General features: G+C 38.4%; 3 protein-coding genes across 3 annotated transcripts; all 3 read right to left on the reverse strand.

The window, feature by feature from the left end:
- Positions 1–12,932: 12,932 nt before the first annotated feature.
- LOC133056058 (keratin, high-sulfur matrix protein, B2A) lies at positions 12,933–13,421 on the reverse strand. The gene has a single exon (XM_061141141.1). It carries the CDS (start codon positions 13,419–13,421, stop codon positions 12,933–12,935), a length of 489 nt encoding a protein of 162 aa, XP_060997124.1.
- A 2,384-nt stretch (positions 13,422–15,805) lies between these two features.
- Positions 15,806–16,234, reverse strand: LOC133056059 (keratin, high-sulfur matrix protein, B2C-like). The gene has a single exon (XM_061141142.1). The coding sequence runs from the start codon at positions 16,232–16,234 to the stop codon at positions 15,806–15,808; it is 429 nt and encodes a 142-aa protein (XP_060997125.1).
- Positions 16,235–20,757: 4,523 nt separating this feature from the next.
- Positions 20,758–21,234, reverse strand: LOC133056060 (keratin, high-sulfur matrix protein, B2A-like). Its single transcript, XM_061141143.1, has one exon. The coding sequence runs from the start codon at positions 21,232–21,234 to the stop codon at positions 20,758–20,760; it is 477 nt and encodes a 158-aa protein (XP_060997126.1).
- Positions 21,235–25,330: the final 4,096 nt, after the last annotated feature.

A 25,330-nucleotide genomic window follows, 5' to 3' on the forward strand; every position in this document is an offset into this window, starting at 1 on the left:
TACTATGTTAAGTCAACTACTGAAATATTTAAACTTATAATCATTCTATGGTAAACCTTAGACCTTTTTTGTCCTTGGAATTATTTGCGAATAACAGTTGTATCTTTTGATTTTATTTTGAATCAGAGATGTTTTTGTTCATTGGTTAGACAAATTTTATTATGGAATTGAAGGAAATAACCTCTGGTTTTCCAAAGAGCTCCTGTATTACTTGAAAAAAATTTTAATTAAGAGAATTAATTATGTATTTAAATATTAGTAGACATTATGACTTTAAAATATATTTTGAATCCTTAGCTTAGTTTGCTAAATATACAACTGGTTTTTATAATATCAGCAAACAGGTAGCATTTATTATATAACAGATACAGTTCTAAGTGCTTTACAAACATTATGTCACTTAATTCTTACGACAACCCTGGAGGTTGGTATTAAAGCTATCCTCTGTTTTATAGATAAGTAAAACAGACAAAGAGAAGGTTGCTGCTGCTGCTGCTAAGTCACTTCAATTGTGTCCGACTCTGTGCAACCCCATAGACGGCAGCCCACCAGGCTCCTTTGTCCCTGGGATTCTCCAGGCAAGAACACTGGAGTGGGTTGCCATTTCCTTCTCCAATGCATGCATGCATGCTAAGTTGCTTTAGTCGTGTCTGACTGTGCGACCCTATGGACAGCAGCCCTCCAGGCTCCTCTGTCTGAAGGATTCTCCAGGCAAGAATACTGGAGTGGGTTGCCATTTCCTTCTCCCAAGAGAAGGTTCAGTTCAGTTCAGTTCAATCCCTCAGTCGTGTCTGACTCTTTGCGACCCCATGAATCGCAGCACGCCAGGTGTCCCTGTCCATCACAAACTCCCGGAGTTTACTCAAACTCATGCCCATCAAGTCGGTGATGCCATCCAGCCATCTCATCCTCTGTCATCCCCTTCTCCTCCTGCCCCCAATCCCTCCCAGCATCAGGGTCTTTTCCAATGAGTCAACTCTTTGCATGAGGTGGCCAAAGTATTGGAGTTTCAGCTTCAGTATCAAGAGGTTAGTAAGTGGTAAATAGTGGAGTTGGGATCTGAACCAAGGCTGTCTGGCTCCAAAGTCTGTTTCTTAATTGCCGTGCACTAATATACAGTCTCTCTATTATTGATTGTTGTATTTTCAAGATGAAATGAATAATTTCATTTATTTCAACCAGTCATTGTTAAGCACCTGTTATTTGCCTTGCACTGTGCTAGGAGATTTGGGGCATTCAAGGTTGAGCAGGAGATAAGTGTACTCTCAGGTAATTTAGATCATATAGGGGTTCATTGGACTCAGGACTTGAACACGAGGCAGAGCAGTTATTCCATCTGTAGTGAACAGCAGCAGTAAATGCACAGAAATGGAAGAGAAAAAACTGACAAGAAGAAGCAGTGAGTAGTGCAGTGCTTCTAGGAAATAATTATGTGAGATAAAAGCTAAACACAGAGAGTCTTGACTCCTGGGATGAGGAGTTTGAACTTAAGTAGGTAGATTATTGAAAGACGCTGGTATTTGTTTTTCTAAAGCAGGGAAGTAATTGTATTAATCACCTCATATGTAAAATATGGCCATCACATTGATGACTCTTTTAAGAATAAATTAAATAATGCATTAAAATATTTAACAATGTCTGGAACATAGTAAGTGCTCCAATGGTTCTTATAGGTGTGGTACTTATTATTAAGTAAGCTGAGGGAAGCTGGAGCTCTTTTCTCATCATTTTAGGTATTCTTTCCATCCACTAGTGAAGTAATCTGGAGGTAAATCTGGAAATATAGCTTTCTAGTCTCTTATGTCTGAAAAGTCTTCTGCCTGTTCATAGTCTTCACTATGATTTTGTAACAAGTAGCGACTCTACCACCGCAAAGGAAGGACTAGTGGCTTGCTTTTATGGGACCGTGAGAGACTCTTGGGAGGCCGTGTCTGCTTCTCAAGTGCCTTCTGCCATGTTGCCCTTTTGTGGATTCAATCATCCCAAATCCTTGGTAAGATTTACTACTTAGAGTGACCAGTGCAAAATCTCTGTTAGCTTGAGTATCGAATTTGTCCCATTCTCTATTTCTCATTAATATCTGTGATTTTTGTGAAGGGATGATACTCATGTTTAAATCTGGTTAGACACTTTAGCTAGGGAAGAAGATGTGTTGGGATAGCTTGTAATCATAGTTGGTCAGTGATCTTCAGTAGAAATCTGGCTTTTTGATCAGTTGGGAAGAAGTGTTTGAAGACAGAGAAGTACAGTTTTTACTTTAGAACAGATATAGTTCTAAGTGGTTTTTATATATTATATCACTTAATTCTTATTACAATGCAGATGAGTTGGATAAAGAAGGACCAACCAACCAATTGGAGTAAAACATCATCCTATAAAGTCGTCTTTGAGTTTTCTCAGCCTTTTCCCCACACATGAGTATTTGGATATTGATGCTACAGACCATGGGATTGTAAAGAGTCCGATGTGACTGAACTGAACTGAATTGATCCTTCCAATAGTCAATAGGAGTTTTTGTTTCTAAGGATGTACACTGAAATCAAGAGGAGATAGAGAGGAAAAAGAAACCTCATTTCTTGAGCACCTGCCATGTGCCAGGCATATTACTATTGATAAACTTATTTGACACTCATAGGGACACTATGAGATATTAGAACCCTCATCTGGAAGACAAGATAAAACAGTACTTCTGAGAAGCTGCAAGATTTGTCTAAGGTCACAGTCAGTCAGTAAGTGGGTAGATTTGGGATTTTCAATTCAACTCTTCTAATTCCTTTTCTCATCTTGCTCTCTGTCCTTTCCTACAGTTAAAAGTATCTTTAGAGTAATCAATAGGTACAAAATACACTTGAATAGAACAAGTTTTTTGTTTGGCTTAGTTCATGTTAACACATAAAACCATATATTGGTTAATATTACTCCTTGTCTCAGCAGCTGATTCACACCAACTTCTGTTCCCAGCTTTGTATGACTCTCTTTCTCCTTTTTGTCTTTTCTGTTCAATAAAACAGTAAGTGGTAGGGTGAAGTTTCAAAATACTAACCTCATAGTTTCCTCATTTCTCTCTTTAGGTGTCTTATATTGTCTCTCTCCTCTCCCCACTCACCTCTCTGGAGGAGAACAATGAATTCTTCCTACTTTTAGCTCTTTTGTGACTAAACTTCTGTCATCTTTGACTCTTCTCACACTTCTTCATGCTTCCTGACCCCAGTTTCTCTGAAAATCCTGAGTTCTTTCACCTTTTCTTCCCACAGTGTCATAAACATAGGAGCCTTTTTTTTTTTCTTTTTCTAGATTTACAGGTCTCATCTTTTGAACAAATGAGTACTATCTTCATGCATGCTCAGTTGCTCAGTTGTGTCTGACTCTTTGTAACCCCAAGACAGTAGCCCACCGGTATCCTCTGTCCATGGGATTTCCCAGCCAATAATACTGGAGTGGGTTGCCATTTCCTCCTCCAGGGGATCTTCCCCACCCAGGGATCAAACCTGTGTCTCCTACGTCTCCTGCATTGGCAGGCAGGTTCTTAACCACTGAGCCACCTGGGGAGTCCGAGTACTATCTTACAGATGACATAATTGCATTACTTTGCTCTGGCCATATCCAGACCAAGAATCCTCTGATCCTTCTGATAAAAGATCTGATTTGTCTCCTTTACCTAAAATAAACACAATATTAAAAAACCAAGAAACCAAAGGTCTTGAAATGTTATGTATTAAATATTAGTCATTTAAAAGCCAGAAATTTTGATTTTTAGGATCAGGTAGTGTATCAATCCTGTTTCTCAGTCTCATATTTATAGTGCAGAAACAAAGAAGGAAATAAAGGAATGTGCTAGAAATGAAAAGATTCAATATGGACTAATACTTGGGGCTTTGAATGAGTCTCTCTCAACCTCACAAAAACAATTTTACTTAGCACTCAAATCCCCAGTCTTATCCAAATCTCATATGGTTCAGTTGATGTGATGATTCAACATTTTCTCCCTTGCAGCTTCTCAAAATCCCTTTGGGTCCTTGAGCTTTTAAAACCAATTTTGCTCATTGTCACTTAATAGAATAATCATGATGGAAAGCAGATTTCATAGGTCAGAGTTACGGTTTTGGAGATAAGTCTGTAATTAACAAAGGGCAAAGTTTATTTTACATGGAGGATTTAGGTGAAACTTACTTATCTACAGAACTAACTGGCACTAAATAATCTTTCTAGTTCCTCCACCAGATTCTCTCAGGCTTGAAATGTTGTAATTCTCTGGCTCTCACCTCCAAATCTCAGAGACTAATTTTTTCCATAAGTGTCTACTATGATTAAACAGAGGAAGTAAGTGAAAAGTCTGAATAAATGGTTCACTAAATGATCTAAAAATTTAAAGGCATTACGAGTATAACAGGGTCCAGTCTGGAGACAAGAACAAGATTTATTATTTGACTTGAGTGGATTTTGTATGAAAAATTTCATTTTATTTTTAAAACTTTTATTGGAGTTTAGTTGATTTATGATGTGTTAGTTTAAGGTGTACAGCAAAGTGAATCAGATATATGTATATCTATATATCCACTCTTTTAAAGATTCTTTTCCCATATAGGTCCTTATTAGTTATCTATTTTATATATAGTAGTGTGTATATGTTAGTCCTAATCTTCCAATTTATCCCTTCTCCTCTTACCCTCTGGTAACCCTAAGTTTTCTTAAACTAAGTTGTTAGGTAAATAAAAGAATAAAACAGATATATTGAGATACTATAAATGTAGGAAGTTCAGAAATCCGTAGGAATGTTTTCTTTGAAAGGAAAAGGGAAGGAATTAAAACTTAGAAATTTAGAGAGGAGATCATCTTGTAGAGCTGAAACAAGGCATTTTAGGGACCTGACTGACTGGTACTGATGATTCTAAACTGCAAACCAAATTTAGGTGCTGCAGTGGAAAACATCTGTTGATACTGGAGTGAAGAAGAGTTACTGGGGTCATAATCCTCAGAACCACTAGCATAGAGGAAGCCCCAGTTAAGTAGAAGAAAGCAAAAAGAAAGGAATCATCCCTTCTTCCTCCAGCTTTGCAGTTTTCCTCTGTCACCCTCTAGTGGCAAAGCCTGACCCAGAGCCGCTGCTGAGGCCAGAATGAAACGGGCAGAGCACTATCACAGCATGACAAATCTGAGTATTGAAGGGAGGGTGTGAAGCTGAGAGATACAACTTCACAACTGGCACAGAGAAATCCACAGCTCCCAAAACAGCCATCTTTAAATCAGCTGAATCTCCCTACACCAGTTTCTTAGTTTCATTGTCTCTTCATGAGCTTTAGAGTCAGAGTTTAGCTCATATTTCAGATTTTATGTATGAGCTGTGTGACTATAAGCAAGCTATTTAAACCTCATTTATTTATTTGATAAAAAACACTTTATTGAGATACAATTAATATATAAAAGCTACATATATCTAATATACATAACAAAGCTATAAATATATCCATTCCAAAAGTTTCCTTCTATTCTCTTTTTTTGTGATAACAAAACTTAATATCTTTCCTTTCACTGAATCTATTAACAGAGTACAGCATTGTTAACTATAGACCCTGTAGTGTACAGTGGGTCTCTAAGAATAAATGAAATTTCGAATAAAGAAGCTTATTCATTTTGCATAAGTGAAACTTTTACCACGTGACCATCATCTCCCCAGTTCACCCACCACCAACCTCTTGTAACCAGCATTCTACTCTCTGCTTCTTTGAGTTTTAGATTCATCATATATGTGCAATCATCTGGTATTTGCTCTTCTATGTCTGGCTTATTTATCATAATGTCCTACAGGTTCATTCATGTTGTTATAATTCACATGATTTCCTTTTTTTTAAAGGCTGGATAATATTCCATTGTATATAAATACCATGTCCTCTTTCTCCATCTGTTGATGGATGTTTAGGTTATGTCCATGTTATGGATACTGTGGAAAATGCTGCAATGAAAGTGGAAGTACAAATCTCTGAGATACTAAACAACATCTTACTAAAATAACCAGTAGGTCTCTGAAGACATCAAAGAGGATGTAAAATTCACCTGGAGAAAAATGAAAATGGAAACACAGTGATCCAAAATCTAAGTCACACAGCAAAAGCAATACTAAAAGTGAAGTTTATAGTGATATAAACTTACATCAGGAAACAAAAAAATTCAAGTAAATAACCTCTCCATATACTTAAAAGAACTAGAAAAAGAAGAACAAACAAAACCCAAAGTTAATAGAAGGAAAGGAAAAATAACTAGAGTGGAAAGAAATGAAATAGTCACTAAAAGAATAGAGAAGATCAATGAAACTAAGAGCTGGTTCTTTGTAAAGATAAACAAAATGAATAAATATTTAGCTAGATTCATTCAGAAAAAAAGAGGACTCTAATAAATAAAATCAGAAGTGAAAGTTATTTCCTTCGCCCTTCTTAATACCAAAGTTGTAAATACAATAAGACAGAGTAGCTTAAGACTCCAACTATCAACCGGACATCAGAAGACTTAGCTAAGGGCTGGTCCAGGTTCCCCCATGGCTGGCTGTATAGCCAAGGAGCTCTCAGGACTGGTGTCAGCCCTTTGGTAGTTAGGTAAGCCCCTGTAGCTAGTGGGCTAGAGGGAGGATGCCAAAATTGCACTTGGTAGTGATCTTGTGGTAGAACCAGTTCTCCAAAATGCTGCTGTCAGAGTCTATGTTTCTAGGGAGAGTCCCAGTTGCCTCCTGCCTCCCTAGGCGGCTCTCTGAGATCAGCAGGTAGATCTGAACCATTCTTCTTTCAACTTAACTGCTTCTGTTCTGGGACTTGGATCATGTGAAGTTTTGTGTTCACCCTTTCAGAGCAGAGTCTCTTGTTTCTGACTGTCCTCTGGCTCTCCTGTTCTTGAGCTCTGTTGGCCTTCAAAGCCAGACTTTCTAGAGGTTCATCTTCCTAGTAGAGGAGCCCCTGGCTGGGGAGCCCAATTTTGGGCTCAGATCCTTTGCTCCTTGGGGAGAATTTCTGAATTGTGATTGTCCTCCCATTTGTGGGTCACTCACCTGGGGGTTTGGATCTTGACCATACTACATCTCTGCCCCTCCTACCCATCTCATTGTGGTTCCTTTTTAGTCTATTTAGTTGTAGCAAATCTTTTTTAGTCTTCAGGTCTTTCTCACCTGAAAGTTATTCTATAAATAGTAGTAATTTTGGTATGGCTATTTGGAAGAGGTGACTTTGGTTTCACTGGTGGATCAGAATGACATTTTGGGTCCCTAGGATTTCGTGTCATCTCAGTGTCTAGTAATCCCTGTGGTAGGCAGAATTTTGATCCCCATGACCTCTGAGCCATTGTTTTAGGCCCATGAATTTGTTACTTTATAGTACAAAAGGGACTTTGCAGATGTAGTTAAGGTGACTAATCAGTTGACTTTAAAATGTGGATAGCATTCTGGATTATCCAGATGGGCTGAGAGACAATAACTTACCAACTGGCTCAAAGAAGGAACATATTCTGAAGCCCAGAGCTTCCAAAATAGCTATCTTAAAAATCTACTGAGCCTCACCACACTTTTATTTACATCTAATTCCTAATTTTAGTCTCTGTGAATTTTGGAGTCAGGCAGAATTTAGTTCCGATTTCAGTTTTCTCTTTTTCTGTTTTGTTTTTACTTATGTGACTTAAGCAAGCTATTTAGCCTTTTTATATGTACTTTTCTCAGCTACAAGACAGAATAACAATATCTACTTCACAGGATTGTAGTAAGTATTAAATGAAATAAAGCTCACATGAAGTACAGTTAGCATGTGGCACCACATGTGGTACTAAATAAGGTCACGTTGGTTCTCATCTTTCTCCTGCATATGTGTCTTCACCATCATTCTTCCTCATCTTTTTCTTGCCCATTGTCCCTGCATTTGTTATCTACCTACTCATATTATGGTCAATGAACATCAATAAAAACAGTCCACACTATTGCTTTAGCATCTACAATTGATGTCCTTTTGGCATCACTCAACTTATGAATCTCAAGTACTCTTAGGTGTCATATATAGGAAGCTGCCATTTTGAAAGCTTACTGCAGTCTATTGCTTAGTGTAACAGTTAGGAATGTTCTAGGTTTCCAGTTTTGGAAAAGCCAACAAATACTGGCTTAATCAAAGGACCTATTCTCACAGGGAGGCATTGGTTCAGAGGTTCAGCTATGTCAGGATCAGTGCTTCTTCCATTCTCCTGGGATTTTGTAGCTTTAGGAATCATTTAAAGTACAAAGATTCAGGGTGAAGAGGAAGTGGGAGCATTATCAATATGTGTCTCTTTTATCAACGAAGAGAAGCTTTCTCAGAAGCTCACTTCTGGCTTATGTTTGGATTTCATGACCATTCCTGTATCTTTTTATTTCTGTAATTTTATTTTTTTAAATCCACAAGCCTATATTTTGGGCTTCCCAGGTGGCTCAGTGGTAAAGAATCTGCCTGACAATGCAGGAGATGCAGGAGACTTGAGTTTGATCCATGGGTCAGCAAGATCCCCTGGAGAAGGAAATGGCAAGCCACTCTGAGTTTTCTTGCTTGAAGAATCCTGTGGACAGAAGAGCCTGGTGGGCTACAGTCCGGGGGGTCACAAAGAGTCAGATACAACTTAGTGACTGAGCTGGCATGCAAACTTGTATTTCAGTGTTGGACTACAGGCATCTGCAAGGCTTGGTAGGCAGGACACTTTGACAGCTTTTTATCATCTCTATAGTTTTGTCTTTTTCAGAATGTCATTTAGCTGGAATCACATAGTATGTAACCTTTTCAAATTGGCTACTCTCATTTAGCAATTTGCATTTAGGATTCTTCCATGTTGTTTTGTGGCTTGATAAGTCATCTTTTAAAGTAAAGAGGTAGTATTTTATTGTATTCATATCAGACAATTTGTTAATCCATTTCTGTCTTGAAGAACATTTTGACTGCTTGTAATTTTTAGAAATTACAAATAAACCTGCTATAAATGTTTATGTGCTAGTTCTATCATGTGCTCAAGTTTTTAGCTTATTTGAGTAAATATTCAGGAGAGAAATTACTTGATGGTATGTCAAGGATATAGTATTTATCTTTTTACCTTTGATTCATTTCACTAAAGCTTAATATTCCCCGGGTCCATCCACTTTGCTGCAAATGGCAGAATTTTGTTCTTTTTTCTGGCTGAATAATATTCTTATATAAATATGTGTGTATATATACATGTATGTACACACACACACACACACACACACACACACACACACGGGCTTCCCTGGGGACTCAGACAGTAAAGAATCCACCTGCAATGCAGGAGACCTAGGTTAGATCCCTGGGTTAGTGAGATCCCCTGGTGAAGGGAATGGCTACCCACTCCAGTATTCTTGCCTGGAAAATCCCATCGACAGAGGAACCTAGTGGACTACAGTCCATGGGGTTGCAAAAAGTCAGACACAACTGAATGACTAAGAATGTGCACACGCATACACACACATAAGTGTGTGTGTGTGTATGTGTGTGTGTGTGTATACATACATACACCCATCTTCTTTATCCATTCATATGTTGATGGACACTTGGATTATTTCCATTTCTTAGCTAGTATAAATAGTGCTGCTATGAACATTGGGGTTCATATATCTTTTCTTTCCAAATTAGTGTTCTCATTCTTTCCAGCATATACCTAGGAGTGAAATTGCTGGATTGTATGATAGTTCTATTTTTAGATATTTGTGGAAACTCCATGCTATTTTTCATAGTGGTTGCACCAATTTACATTCCTACTAACACTGTACAATGATCCCCTCTTTTCCATATCCTTGCCAACATTTGTAATTGGTAGATTTTTTGATGACAGTCATTATAATAGGTGTGAGTGATCATTGTTGATTTGGTTTTTATTTCATTAATAGTTAGCTATATTGATCATGTTTTCATGTGCTCATTGGCAATCTGTATATTTTCTTTGGAAAAATGTCTATTCAAGTCTTTTGCCCATATTTTGTTTGGGTTGCTTGTGTGTGTGTGTGTGTGTGTGTGTGTTTATATTAAGTTGTATATCTCTATAGTCACTCTTGGTAAAAACTCTCATCAAAAAAAGTTTCCACATTTCTCTGATAATGAGTGATGTTGAGCATCTTTTCATGTGTTTATTAGCCAACTGTATGTCTTCTTTGGAGAAATGTCTGTTTAGTTCTTTGACCCACTTTTTGATTGGGTCGTTTATTAAGGTATGGCAAAACCAATACAATATTGTAAAGTAAATAAATAAATAAATAAAACTGAAAAAAAAGTTTCCACAGAGGGAACATATCTTAATATAGTAAAGGCCATTTATGACAAACCCACACCTAACATGATACTCAACAGTAAAATGTTGACTCTATTTCCTCTAAATTCAGGAATAAGACAAGGATGCCTGCTCTCAACATTTGCTATTTAACATAGTTCTGAAAGTCCTAGCCACAGCAATCAGATGAGAAAAATAAACAAAAGGCATCCAAATTGGAAGAAAAGAAGTAAACCTGTCACTATTTGCAGACGACATAATACCTGATACAGAAGACCTGAAAGTCTCCACTGATAAAGTAATAAAACTAATGAATGAATTCGATAAAGTTGCAGAATACAAGATTAATACACAGAAATCTGTTGTTTTTCTATATGCTAATAACAATCTATCAGAAAGAGAAAGTGAAAAAAAACTGATTTAAAATCATACAAATTTAATGTGATCCTTATCGAAATACCCATGACACTTTTCATAGAACTAGAACAAATAATCCTAAAATTTATATGGAACCGAAAAAGACCCAGAATTGCCAAGGCAATCTTGAGAAAAAAGAATAAAGCTGAAAGTGTCACTCTTCCTGACTTCAGACAATACTACAAAGCTATAGAAATCAAAATAGCATGGCTATGGCACAAAAAAACAGATACATAGATCAAAGAAACAAAATAGAGAGCCCAGAAATAAGCCTATGAACCTATGATCAATTAATCTGTCACAAAGGAGGCAAAAATATGCAGTGGAGAAGTACTGTCTCTTCAATAAGCAGTGCTGGTAAAACTGGACAGGTTGGGTGCACATATTATATCATATCATGTAAAATATCATGTATTTTTTCATATCACATAAAAGAAGGATATGAGAACATTTGCTCACACTATATACAAAAATAAACTCAAAATCACCTAAATGTAAGATCAGAAACTTTAAAAATTCCAGAAGAGAATATTGGCAGAACACTTTGACATAAGCCATAGTAATATTTTTTTTGGATCTGTGTTCTAAGGCAAAAGAAATAAACTCAAATATAAACCAATAAATAACTTAAATTTAAAAGATTTTGCACAGCAAAGGAAAACACTGACAAAATGAAAAGACAACCTACCAAATGGAAAAAAATATTTGCTAGTGATACGACTGACAGTGTTTAACTCTTTTCCTTACACTTAGAATGATTTTCAAGGCCCACTTCAAAGATCACCTCCTTGTGAAACCTTGTCTGATGCTTCCCCCAGGACACTCCCTTCTTGTTCCAAAGTGATCACTTCTTTTTGAAATCCTGTTGCTGGTCCTTCTGTTTTCTCTGAAGTCTACATAACTAAGATGTTACTTTCCACAGTAATGCCTATCAAAATCTCCTCTACAATTTCTGAGAGCTCCTGAGGCATTACTTTCTTGTGGTCCCACTTTTCTGCCTGGCTCCTGGGCTGAACTCCATCTTCCCTTGAATCAATCCAGACAGAAAACTCACTTCTTTCACTGGCTTTCATAGGAAAGATGATCTATACATGAGAATTTTGTAAGTTTGGTAATTTAATGGAAAAGGACAAAAAACATAACTTCCTGCCTAGATCTTTCCTCTCTCTTTTTTTCCTCACTCCCTTTATGGAGTAAAAAAAAGTTCCTCTCTTTGATTTATGTGTAATTATTTTCCATTCTTCTCTGGGTTTTTGGGGTTGCCAACACACTTCTTCCCATGTGGACGTACCTGTTCAAAGTTCACTGTCAAGGCATACTGGCCACAAAAGCATCTGCCCCTGAGACAGAGGGAGTTTTCTTCTATCAACTGCTAAGAGAATACAATTTATCTTGTCATATTATAGTAACTACTTTCACGCATATACTTTTTCTTGTTGGATAGTAAAGTCCTCAAGGATAAGAATCAATTTTTCATCTTTCTGATCTTCATAGTTCCTGCTTTAGACATGGTGGTCAATAAATTTTTACTGAAGAAATGAGTAAATGATTACACTGTATATGACTTCAGTCCCTTTCAGAAAGAACCAAATGTATTTCTTTAAAATAAGCATCCTTGAATCAGAAGAAATTAACCCATTTTATGGGTAAGTGGACACAAAGACCATGATTTCTTTGCCCAGTATGTAACATTTATTAACAAATGACAGAAAACACTGAATCACAGATATAATTGAAATAGCCAACAGGCAAAGGGGAGGATGGAATCAGATGCTGAAATATTGAAAAGTCTAGTCTCCTTCTTAGAAGCTGAACATTGGGTGAAGAGCTTCTAATCTCATTGGTGACATCTGAAGATGTCACTTAGCAATACTCTGGTGCCTTTGATGTTGCAAGAATTTGGGGACAAACAGAAGCTAAAAATAGATCATAAAGCAGGAGAAATAGGCTTCTGGACAGTTCATAAGGATAAATTCCACAATATGTCAGCCATATTCAACCTTGCATGAAAATCAGAAATAGTATAACCAAAGCAATTTGATGATGAGCAGGTGGTATGCAGCATCTGCTGTGGAAAGTCAAGATATTCATTGCAGAATGGAATCAGACAGAACTCATATAGTTGGTAGCGCCCATAATAGAAACCCCCATGGGAGTCTAAGAACTTGTTAGTTGTCCATGGGTGGTTGAGGCGATAAATTGTTCAGAGATACTGTATCCTGGGCAATTTTAAATGAGCAACGTGGCTTTTAGCAGGTGGGCTCACAGCAGGTGGGCTCGCAGATGGGCTCAGTGCAGGTGGGCTGGCAGCAGCAGGCTGGGCGGCAGCAGGACTGCCCACAGTAGGATGGGCGGCAGCAGGAGGCCTGGGCATAGTGCAGCTGGCAGCAGGATGGGGATGTGCAGCTCACCACACAGCAGGGAGGCAGGCTGGTGCCCTCCACGCGGCAGTCAGGGCGGCACCATCTGGTGCGGCTGCTCACAGCCCCACTGCTGCCCACCTGGCCATAGCCAATGCTGCCACCAATGCCATAGCCGGACTCACAGCCACTGGTCTGGATGGAGATTGGCTGGCAGCAGCTGGTCTGGATGGAGATTGGCTGGCAGCAGCTGGTCTGGATGGAAGTTGGCTGGCAGCAGCTGGTCTGGCAGCAGGTTGGCTGGCAGGGGCTGGAGCCACAGGTCCCACCAGTGGAGCAAGTGGGAAACCCACAGAAGCTGGTGGAGCAACAGGCCATGGTGTCAGGAGTTGGGCTGAGAAATGCAATGCTTGGAGGATTTTGGGTGGTGACTTCTGTGTCAGGCCTTTTATATATCTGAGCCAGCTGCTATTTATAAAATTCTTAGCATATCTTCCTTGTTTTTGTATAAATTTGTTTTTCAGTGGTCCTCTGATTGGCTTACATTGAAATACCTATGATACATTATGAGCAGCAGTTTAGAAATTACTTCGTTTTATAGTTTCATTTGGACTCCTCGTATTGGTCCTTTGCTCTTTGGAATGAGTTTGTGGTTTTCCATGTTCAAAGAGCCCTCCCATTTTTGTCCACGTCAACACCCTCATTTTGTAGAGGTAGTTATTCCATGTGATTCTCTGTCCAGGTCTCTAAGGCTAAGAGTAATTGTGCTGCTTTTAGCTATTTTTTTCCCCTCCTGAATATATAGACTGAATTCTCTTGAATTTAGAACATCAAGATATCCACTGAAAGGTACCTTTGGTCACACATAATTAAAAGCTTCCAACTCATTTATTCCAACATCAAATAAATTACCATCATTGTTCCTTTGATTTCAAACAATTTGAAATGTGTAAATTATTACTTGTATTTCAGGCCAGAAATATTTCCTTGTGAACCAAATGATATGGCATATAGAAAGATAACCAACACAGTGCTTTGCTTCTGGTAGAACCTTAATAAATGTTTATTGAATCTGATTTTCAATGGGTGGAGTAAAAGGCATGATTCATGGGTGTCTATACCACTTATAAATGATTAAATAGAACTTTCAAGCTGTAGTGCCTCTCATGAAGCAGTCCTTATTATTGTCAAAAGAGAACAGGAAAAGCTGACATCTTTTTATATTTAATAGTTGAACTAAGTCTTAAGAAAAAGCATCGATAAGCTCTGACATTTTGAAGGGTGCACTGTATCTACTTTCCTCTTCTCTGAAATAAGTAATCTTGTGTGTGACCTATCACTGCCACCAACTGAATGATAGAGGTGAGTGCTGGGAGCTTGTAATTGTCTCAGAAATATTGTTCTCAAAGTGTTCTATGTTTTGTCCTGTTGTATTTTGTATGTTGTGCTCACATACTTAAGAACTGAAAAAATCAAATGGTAAGAGGTATTTTTTGTTCCAGATGTGTGTGCATTTATTGAGAACATTTTCCAGATTGGGTTGCAAAGTATAAAGTACATAGTTGTTTCAGATTTCTAATGAATGTGTCTGACACATCCATTAGAATGGTGATGGGAGAACTCACTGGTTATCTCTTCAGCTGTTTGTTCTATTCTCACTGAGACCATAGATACACCATAAAAATACAGTTAATGGTGGTTAGTGTTGGATTTGAAACTTAGAGAGCAATTTGGGAATCAGTGGGAAGAATATAATAGGCTAAGGTTTAGGAACTGAACATAAATGATCTTGGAAAATAGATAGTATCTGATAGTATCTGGTTGATATTTTGAAATCTAGTTAATAGGTAATATAATTTATTTAGATATGGGGCCTGCATGAAGGAGAACATCTAGTGTATTAAGTAGAAGGAGATGAAAATATGGTAGGATTACATCTATAGCTTTGATCAATCTGAAAATGTTAAGTAAAAATGGCATGGTGGCTCAGAGGGTAAAGAGTCTGCCTGCAATGTGGGAGACTCGGGTTTGATCGCTGGATTGGCAAGATACCCTGGAAAAGGAAATGGCAACCCACTCCAGTATTCTTGCCTGGAGAATCCCCATGGATAGAGGACTCTGGTGGGCTACAGTCCATAGGGCTGCAAAGAGTTGGACATGACTGAGCGACTTCACTTTCTTTCTTTTCACAACAGATTAGATCAGGTAAGTATTTGAGCAACTACGAAGATTACTTGAAGCATGGAGCATTTTGCTAAGCAATAGATTTAAGTATAATGTAATTTGTATTTAATCTCTCTGGCTTAGACTTTAAGTTCATGCCTTAGCATTACTGTCAAATTCACTCTTCTTGAACTCCAGCTAAAGGTGGATAAACTTCAAGGTAGAAGGAAGAAAATGACTCAGTTTGCTTTGCAAGTTTAAGTATTTTATTTGAAATTAACAAGGGACATTGAAGGAGAAAGCAGGTCTGAAAATATGTGGGACTCAAGAAAGGAAAGAGATCAGAGATGTCACTGAAATGAAGAGCTACTCGAGTCTGGTACTCTGCTCAAGCAAGGCAGGAAATTCAGACACCATGGTTGAGGCTTGTTTTCAATGTGCTATTTCAGAACATTCAAAAGTGTCCTAAGACTTTCATTTCTGAGCAGCTTAGAAACTTCACGATACTTAGCATCCAAGGAAAAGCGAACGGTTCTTCAGAGACCAGCACAGGTTTGTTCTGCTTCCCCTTTCATTCTTAAGTAATCAGCACCCTTGCTTTAGCAGGTGGGCTCACAGATGGGCTCAATGCAGGTGGGCTGGCAGCAGCAGGCTGGGCGGCAGCAGGACTGCCCACAGTAGGATGGGCGGCAGCAGGAGGCCTGGGCATAGTGCAGCTGGCAGCAGGATGGGGATGTGCAGCTCACCACACAGCAGGGAGGCAGGCTGGTGCCCTCCACGCGGCAGTCAGGGCGGCACCATCTGGTGCGGCTGCTCACAGCCCCACTGCTGCCCACCTGGCCATAGCCAATGCTGCCACCAATGCCATAGCCAGTCTCACAGCCACTGGTCTGGAGGCAGGTTGGCTGGCAGCAGCTGGTCTGGATGGAGGTTGGCTGGCAGCAGCTGGTCTGGCAGGAGCTGGAGCCACAGGTTCCCCCAGTGGAACAGATGGGAAATCCACAGAAGCTGGTGGAGCAACAGGCCATGGTGTCAGGAGGTGGGTTGAGAGGAGTGCTCTTAAGAGAAGTTTTTGAGTTTTGGCTGCACCGTCTACATCTGCCCTTTTATATATCCTGTAGAGCCATGGTATTTCCCTAACATTTAGCATTTTTCCTGGATACCATTGCAGAGTCAGTCTCTGATTGGCTAATATTTGAGTTGTTAAGAAGGTTATAAATAGCATTTTGAATAGCCTGCTTTTGTCATTGTTCAATTAAATCTCATTATGTTTCTTCTTTGCCCTTTGGGTCAAGCCAAGGCTCATTATGGAAATTGCATGATAGATTAGACTTTGGCTAACTGTTGCCCTGGCTTGTTTTGTCATAAATATCCTTCGATAACCTTTAGGCAAAGTTTGTCTAAACTGAACATTCCCTTCCTAAGTGGTCATTCAATTAAGGATCATGATTTAGTAAACAATTTGTCTAGACTTGGAATGGCTACCACTAGTGTCATCAAAACATGAACTATCACCTGAGTCATCAACATCAAAAGAAGTATGCCCTTCTGTGCTCCATTTGTGTAAGCTACAGGATCCTCAGCACTCTAACTAGTATTTTTATTAATGTACATATTCTCAACTGAAACCCTTAGTGACTTTTCCTGTAGATTGTTTTCTGACTCTGCTAATTTAAACATAATAAGATAGTAATGAATACACATTTTAATAAGTCAAACAGTATGCAGACATATAAAGAAAAGTTAATGTTATTCTCCCTTTTCCCGAAACATACATATCCCTCCCCAAACTAGTACTTCAGAGATAGTCAATATTAACAGTTTTGGGGCATGTTCTGTCACATTTCTCCCTGCTTCTGCAAACATAAACCAGAGTATGCACATATATATCATTTAGCTTAGTAGAGCTGGAATCTCCCATACCTATTTATGCAATGCAAGAGACCTGCTTTTGATCCCTGGGCTGGGAAGATACCCACTCCAGTAATCTTGCCTGGAGAACTCCATGGACAGAGCAGCCTGGCAGGCTACAGTCCATGGGGTTGCAAAGAGTTGACACGACTGAGCAACTAACACACTGTACCTATTTATTATTAAAACATTTTAATAAAATACATATAATGTAAAATTTATCATCTTAACAATTTTTAAGAGTTCATTCTACTAGTGTTAAGCATGCTCAGGTTGTTGTGCAATCAATCTCTAGAACTCTTTTTGTCTTACAAAACTGAAACTCTGTATCCATTAAACACCACTTCCCCATCCTCCCCTCCCCAAACTCTTGACAATCATGATCCAACTCTGTGTCTTGATGAATCTAACCACTCTTTGTACCTCATTTACATTGAATCATACAGTATTTGTCCTTTTGTGGCTAGCTTATTTCACTAAGCATAATGTCCTCAAAATTCATCCACCTTGAAGAGTATGACAGAATTTCCTTCTTTTTTTAAGGCTGAATAAGATTCCATTATATGCATATTCCACAATTTGTTTATCCATTCATCCATCAATGACACTTTGGCTGCTTCCATCTTTTAATTATTATAATTAATCATGCAGGAACATGAGTGTACAAATATCTCTTCAAGACCATGCTCTCAATTTTTTGGGGTGTATACTTAGGAGTACAACTGCTAGATCATATGGTAATTCTATTTTTTATTTTTTGAGTAACTGTCATATTGCTTCCCATAGTGGGTATATCATTTACATTCCCACCAGCAGTGCACAAGGGTTCCAATTTTTCCATGTCCTTGCCAATACTTTTTGAGTGTTTTGAGAATAGCCGTTCAAATGGATGTGAGGTGGTATGTCATTGTGGTTTTGGTTTGCATTTTTCTAATTATCAGTGATACTGAGCATCTTTTCATGTCGTTTTTTTTTTCCACTTGTATATCTTCTTTGGAGATATGTGGATTCATGTCCTTTGCCCAAATTTTGTTGTTGTTGGTTTAGAGTTGGCGTTCCTTTTGTTGAGTTGTAGGGATTCTTTCTTTATTTTGGAATCTATGATTTGCAAATATCTTCTCCCATTCTGTAGACTGCCCTTTCATTTTGTTAATTGCTATTGTTGTTCAGTCAGTTAAGTTGTATCTGACTCTTTGCGTGTCCTTTGATGCAGAGAAGTTTTTAATTTTGATGTAATTCAGTTTATTTTTAACTTCTGTTGCCTATTCTTTTGGGGTTATATGCAAGAAATCATCATCATCAAATCCAGTATCATGAAGATTTTCCTCTATGTTTTCTTTAGATAATTTTATAGTTTTAACTCTATTTAAGTTTTTGATCCATTTTGAGTTAATTTTTGTAGAAGTTTTAAGATAAGGGTCAAACTTCATTCTTTTGCATGTTGACATCCAGTTTTCCCAACACCATTTGTGGAAAAGATTGTCTGTTCCTACTGAATGGTCTTGGGACCTCTCTTGAAAATCTTTTGACAGTAAGGATGAGGGTTATTTCTGGGCTCTCTGTTCTATTTCATGTTTGTCTCTATGCCTGCTTTTGTGTCAGTGCCATGCTATTTTGACTACTCTAGCTTTGTAGTGTAGTTTGAAATCAGGGAGTAAGATGCCTCCAGCTTTGTTCTTCTTTCTCAAGATAGCTTTGGATATTCAGGGCTTTTTGTTTGTTCCACACAAATTTTAGGATAGTTTGTTCTATCTCTGAGAAAAATGCCATTGACATTCTAATAAGGATTGCGTTGATCTATAGATTGCTTTGGGTAGTATGGACATTTAAGCAATATTAATTCTTCCAGCCACGAGCATGGACTACCTTTAATTTATTTGTGTCTTCTTTAGATCCTTTCATTCATGTCTTACACTTTTCAGTGTTCAGACCTATCACCTCCTTGGATAACTTTATTCATAAGTATTTTATTCTTTTTGATGCTATTGTAAATGGGATTGTTTCTTGAATTTTTCTTTCTGACAGAATGTTGTTAGTGTATAGAAGTGCAAGAAACTTTATGTATTGATTTTATATCCAAAAACTTAACTAAATTTATAACAGATTTTTTTGGTAGAATGTAAAATTTTCTGTTTATAATATCACATCATTTGCAAATAGAGACAATTGTAAATCTTATGACTTTTATTTCTTTTTCTTGCCTAATTGCTCTGGCTATGCCTTCTAGTAGTATGATTAAATAGAATAGGTAAAAGTGGACATCCTTCTCTTGTTCCTGGTCTAGAAGAAAGGTTTCAGTTTTTCACTGTTGAGTATGATATTCATGTAGGATTCTCATGTGTGGCTTTTGTTATGCTGATGCAGTTTCCTTCTAGTTCTAGTTTGTTGAGTGTGGTTTTTTTTTTTTTAATTACAAAAGGGTATTGAATTATCTCAAATACTTTTTCTGCATCTATTGAGATAACCAAATGTTCCCTCACTTCATTCTGTTATGTGATGTATTACATTGATTGATTTTCATATATTAAACCATATTTGTATCCTAGGACAAAATCTCATTTGGTCATGGTGCATAGTCTTTTTAAACGTGCTGTTGAATCCTATTTGACAGTATTTCATTGAGGATTTTTGTGTCAGTATTCATCAGGGATATTGGTCTGTAATTTTCCTTTCTTGTATTTTCTTTGTCTGGCTTTGGTATTAGAGTAAAGCTGGCCTTGTAGAATGAATTTAGAAGAGTTCCTTTATCTTCAATTTTTTGGAAGAATCTGAGGACTAGTGCTTAATTTTTCCTTAAATGTTTTATAGAATTCACCAGTGAAGACTTCTAGTACCAGAATTTTCTTTGTTGAGAAGTTTTAGTATTGATTCCATCTCCTTATTAATTATACATCTGTTAAGATTTTCTATTTATTCATGATTCAATTTCAGTGGGTTGTATGTTTCTAGAAATCTATCCATTTCATCTTGATTGTGCATATTATTCTTTCAAGTAGCTATGTAATATTCCAGAGTATGATCATACAACACTTTATTCAATCATCCCCCTATTGATAAACCCTCAATTTTTTTTAGTTTGCGCTTTTTATGGGGATTAACTTCTCCTGGATTTGATCATATTTCCTAACATGATATAAGAAGAATAGCATGGAATATCACAGTCAGATTAGAACCTTTTATGCAACACTCAATGAAGAAAAAGAGATATGTTTGCTGTTATCAAATGTATATATTTTATTAGATCTTGGTATATTATTCCCTTTTCATAAGAAATGCAATTTGCAAAATGGTAGAGTTTAGGAAGTGAATGTATCTGAGAAGGAGAGATGGTTCTTCCTCAGCTTTGGCAGCAATGAGCTGTGAAGAGGAGGCTTGCTGAAGGTCAATCCCGACTCAAACTGGTTTTTCCCATTTATTGGGTCATATTTGTATTTCGGTCAACTTAGTGGAGAAATCAACATTTTGTTAGTATTGAATGGAATCAGATAAGTCTATTAAGTCCAAATATTTGGTAACCCTTCATAAAATTTTGATTAAAGTTCAAGAACTTGTAAATGGTCCAAGGATGGTAGAAGAGATAATTAGTTCATGGACTGAGTTGGAAGTTGAAATTTCAAGTTGAAAATCAGCATCCTGGCTTTTAGCAGGTGGGCTCACAGCAGATGGGCTCAGTGCAGGTGGGCTGGCAGCAGCAGGCTGGGCGGCAGCAGGACTGCCCACAGTAGGATGGGCGGCAGCAGGAGGCCTGGGCATAGTGCAGCTGGCAGCAGGATGGGGATGTGCAGCTCACCACACAGCAGGGAGGCAGGCTGGTGCCCTCCACGCGGCAGTCAGGGCGGCACCATCTGGTGCGGCTGCTCACAGCCCCACTGCTGCCCACCTGGCCATAGCCAATGCTGCCACCAATGCCATAGCCAGTCTCACAGCCACTGGTCTGGAGGCAGGTTGGCTGGCAGCAGCTGGTCTGGATGGAGATTGGCTGGCAGCAGCTGGTCTGGATGGAAGTTGGCTGGCAGCAGCTGGTCTGGCAGCTGGTTGGCTGGCAGGGGCTGGAGCCACAGGTCCCAGCAGAGGAACAGATGGGAAATCCACAGAAACTGGTGGAACAGCAAGCCATGGTGTCAGGGGTTAGGTTGAGAGGAGGGTTGTTAAGACAAGTTGTTGAGTTCTGATGGACACTTCCACAGGGGGTATTTTATAAGCCCTGACTAGCTGCTATTTGCATAATCCTTAAAGTCCCTTCCTTGTTTGTTTTAAAACAACTTGTCTCTGAATGGTAATTGGCCTGTCCCTGAGTTATTTGTTCTTCTCTGAAAGCTTTGAAAGTTAATTTTATTTGGTCTTCAATTAGAATTTTTCACCATGGTCAAGTAGTCATTAGCATTCACTGCGTACATAACCCCTAATTCCACATATTTGTTGAAATATGCTCATTGCCCAAAGAATAACTGAGTGATGCTTCACCTTTAAAGGGAGTGTCAATATTACTCAGTGTTGATCCTTATAATTGAGCTCTTGGGTCTCATGTGACAGTTTAATTCCCAGCCAAGTGGCCTCCAATGTTGACGGATGCCCATTCTCTGCTTTTCTCATCTTCACCTTGACAGTGAAGCTGGTCAGAAAGAAAAAGATTATGTCTTTAAGGCTAGGAAATGTGGATGATTTACCACTGATAATATTTTTGGAGCACTTATTATATGCCCAAGTGGTTCTGAAACTGTGCATGTATCTGTTCATTTATTCTTCACAGCAATTCTATAGGGGAGGTACCATTGCTATTCCCATCATCCATGTGATAAAACCAAGTCACAGATTAAGTAATTTGTCCAAGTTCACACTAACAAGTGCTTAATCTTAGATTTGAATCCACACCATGGGCTTCCAGACTAAACTAATTTTTAAACATATTTTGGCCATACCATGCAGCAAGTAGGATCTTAGTTCCCCAACCCAGGGATCAAACCCATTCTCCCTGTAATGGAAGCACAGTCTTAACCAGTGGACTGCCAGGGAAGTCCCCGAACTAAACTCTTTTAACCACTGTAGTCAATTTGTTCTTTCCTAGGTAAGCCATTGTTCTGGGGAAAATAAAAGAGTGAGTGACAAGATGTGGCAATTTGACCACTCTCTGCGACCTTTTTAGGGTGAAGGGAAGAAAGGTAAACCTTAGGGTAAGTAGTAATGCTCTTCAGTAGAGACTTTTCTGTAGATTTTATTTCTTTTAATTATACAAAAGCACACTCCAAGGAAATAGCAAGTGCTAAAAAATTAACTTACTGGTTTGTGACTTTAATCTTTGATCTTAGGATTTTCTATAGATTTCAATGTTCTCAACTGCATAAAAATACACTCTTTAAAAATTTTTTTTTAAATTTAAATTTTGTATCAGAGTATAGTTGACTTACAATGTTGTATTGGGTTCAGGTGCATCTTTATATGATTGAACATATAAAGATGTATATATATACATATAAAGATTCTTTTCCCATTTAGGTTATTATTGAGTATTGAGCAGAGTTCCCTGTGCTATACAGTAGGTCCTTGGTTTTCTTAAATAAACTTTCTATTTTGTATTGGAGTATAGCTGTTTAACAATGCTGTGATAGTTGCAGATGGACAGCAAAGGGACTCGACCGTATATATACATGTATATGTTCTCCCACAAACTCCTTCCCATCCAGGCTTCTACAAAACGTTGAGCAGTTCTCTCTTCTGTACAGCAGGTCCTTGTTGATCATTTTGTAGTGTGTATATATGTTAATCCCAAACTAATTTATATATCCCCCCCACCTTTCCCCTTTGGTAACCGTAAGAAAAACCACACTCAATGTATTAATCCTAGAGTATGTAGCATACTATAATGCATTAGAGCTTCAGTGTGTAGTTTATTTCAGATGTTAGAGAGTAATCCAGTTAGCTATAAAGTTTGTATAACTGTATCATTTGAATCAGGCAACTAATAAGGTGAAGATAAAGGTTTTGTTTAGGGACAGTGAAAGGTAATCTGGACTGATGAGGCTTCAGTACAGTTCAGTCCAGTCGCTCAGTCGTGTCTGACTCTTTGCGACCCCATGAACCACAGCACGCCAGGCTTCCCTGTCCATCACCAACTCCCGGATTTATCCAAATTCATGTCCATTGAGTTGGTGATGCCATCTAACCATCTCATCCTCTGTCGTCCACTTCTCCTCCTGCCTTCAATCTTTCCCAACATCAGGGTCTTTTCAAATGAGTCAGCTCTTTGCATCAGGTGGCCAAAATATTGGAGTTTCAGCTTCAGCATCAGTCCTTCCAATAAATATTCAGGACTGATTTCCTTTAGGATGGACTGGTTGGATCTCCTTGCAGTCCAAGGGACTCTCAAGAGTCTTCTCCAACACCACAGTTCAAAAGCATCAATTCTTTGGCACTTAGCTTTCTTTACAGTCCAACTCTCACATCCGTACATGACCACTAGAAAAACCATAGCCTTGACTAGACAGAACTTTGTTGGCAATGTAATGTCTCTTTTTTAACATGCTGTCTAAGTTGGTCATAACTTTCCTTCCAAGGAGTAAGCGTCTTTTAATTTCATGGCTGCAATCACCATCTGCAGTGATTTTGGAGCCCAGAAAAAGAAATTCAGCCACTGTTTCCACTGTCTCTCCATCTGTTTGCCATGAAGTGATGGGACCAGACGCCATGATCTTAGTTTTCTGAATGTTGAATTTTAAGCCAACTTTTTCACCCTCCTCGTTCACTTTCATCAAGAGGCTCTTTAGTTATTCACTCTCTGCCATAAGGGTGGTGTCATCTGCATATCTGAGGTTATTGATATTCCTCCCGGCAAACTTGATTCCAGCTTGTGCTTCCTCCAGCCCAGTGTTTTTCATGATGTACTCTGCATATAAGTTAAATAAGCCAGATGACAATATACAGCCTTGATGTACTCTTTTTCCTATTTGGAACCAGTCTGTTGTTCCATGTCCAGTTCTAACTGTTGCTTCCTGACCTGCATACAGGTTTCTCAAGAGGCAGGTCAGGTGGTCTGGTATTCCCATCTCTCTAAGAATTTTCCACAGTTTTTTGTGATCCACACAGTCAAAGGCTTTGGTATAGTCAATAAAACAGAAATAGGTGTTTTTCTGAAACTCTTGATTTTTCCACGATCCAGCAAAGGTTGGCAATTTGATCTCTGGTTCCTCTGCCTTTTCTAAAACCAGCTAGAACATCTGGAAGTTCATGGTTCACGTATTGCTGAAGCCTGGCTTGGAGAATTTTGAGCATTACTTTTACTAGTGTGTGAGATGAGTGCAATTGTGTGGTAGTTTGAGCATTCTTTGGCATTGCCTTTCTTTGGGATTGGAATTAAAACTGACCTTTTCCAGTCCTGTGGCCGCTGCTGAGTCTTCCAAATTTGCTGGCATATTGAGAGCAGCACTTTCACAGCATCATCTTTCAGGATTTGAAATAGCTCAACTGGAATTCCATCACCTCCACTAGCTTTGTTTGTAGTGATACTTCCTAAGGCCCACTTGACTTCACATTCCAGGATGTCTGGCTCTAGGTGAGTGATCACACCATCGTAATTATCTGGGTCATGAAGATCTTTTTTGTATAGTTCTTCTGTGTATTCTTGCCACCTCTTCTTAATATCTTCTGCTTCTGTTAGATCCCTACCATTTCTGTCCTTTATTGAGCCCATCTTTGCATGGAGTGTTCCCTTGGTATCTCTAATTTTCTTGAAGAGATCTCTAGTCTTTCCCATTCTATTGCTTTCCTCTATTTCTTTGCATTGATCGCTGAGGAAGGCTTTCTTACCTCTCCTTGCTATTCTTTGGAACTCTGCATTCAAATGGGTATATCTTTCCTTTTCTCCTTTGCCCTTCACTTCTCTTCTTTTCACAGCTATTTGTAAGGCATCCTCAGATAGCCAATTTGTTGTTTTTTTTTTTTTGCCTTTCTTTTTCTTGGGGATGGCCTTGATCCCTGTCTCCTATACAATGTCATGAACCTCCATCTGGTTTATGAATCTTAATCCAGAACAATAAATGTTTGTTGTGCCTCTCTAAGAATGACAACTTTGAGTTTATGCCGTAACTCTTCCTTAGTCTGAGTTAAGCATTTTCAAATCCCACATTGAATTTGGTATGTTTCTTTGTGACTATTTTGCTTTTTCTACTTAAGCAAATCTATATAACATAGAGTCTTTGATTAGCTATTTTTTTTTACCT

The sequence above is a fragment of the Dama dama genome, chromosome 5 (assembly GCF_033118175.1).
Source record: "Dama dama isolate Ldn47 chromosome 5, ASM3311817v1, whole genome shotgun sequence".
Taxonomy (NCBI): domain Eukaryota; kingdom Metazoa; phylum Chordata; class Mammalia; order Artiodactyla; family Cervidae; genus Dama; species Dama dama.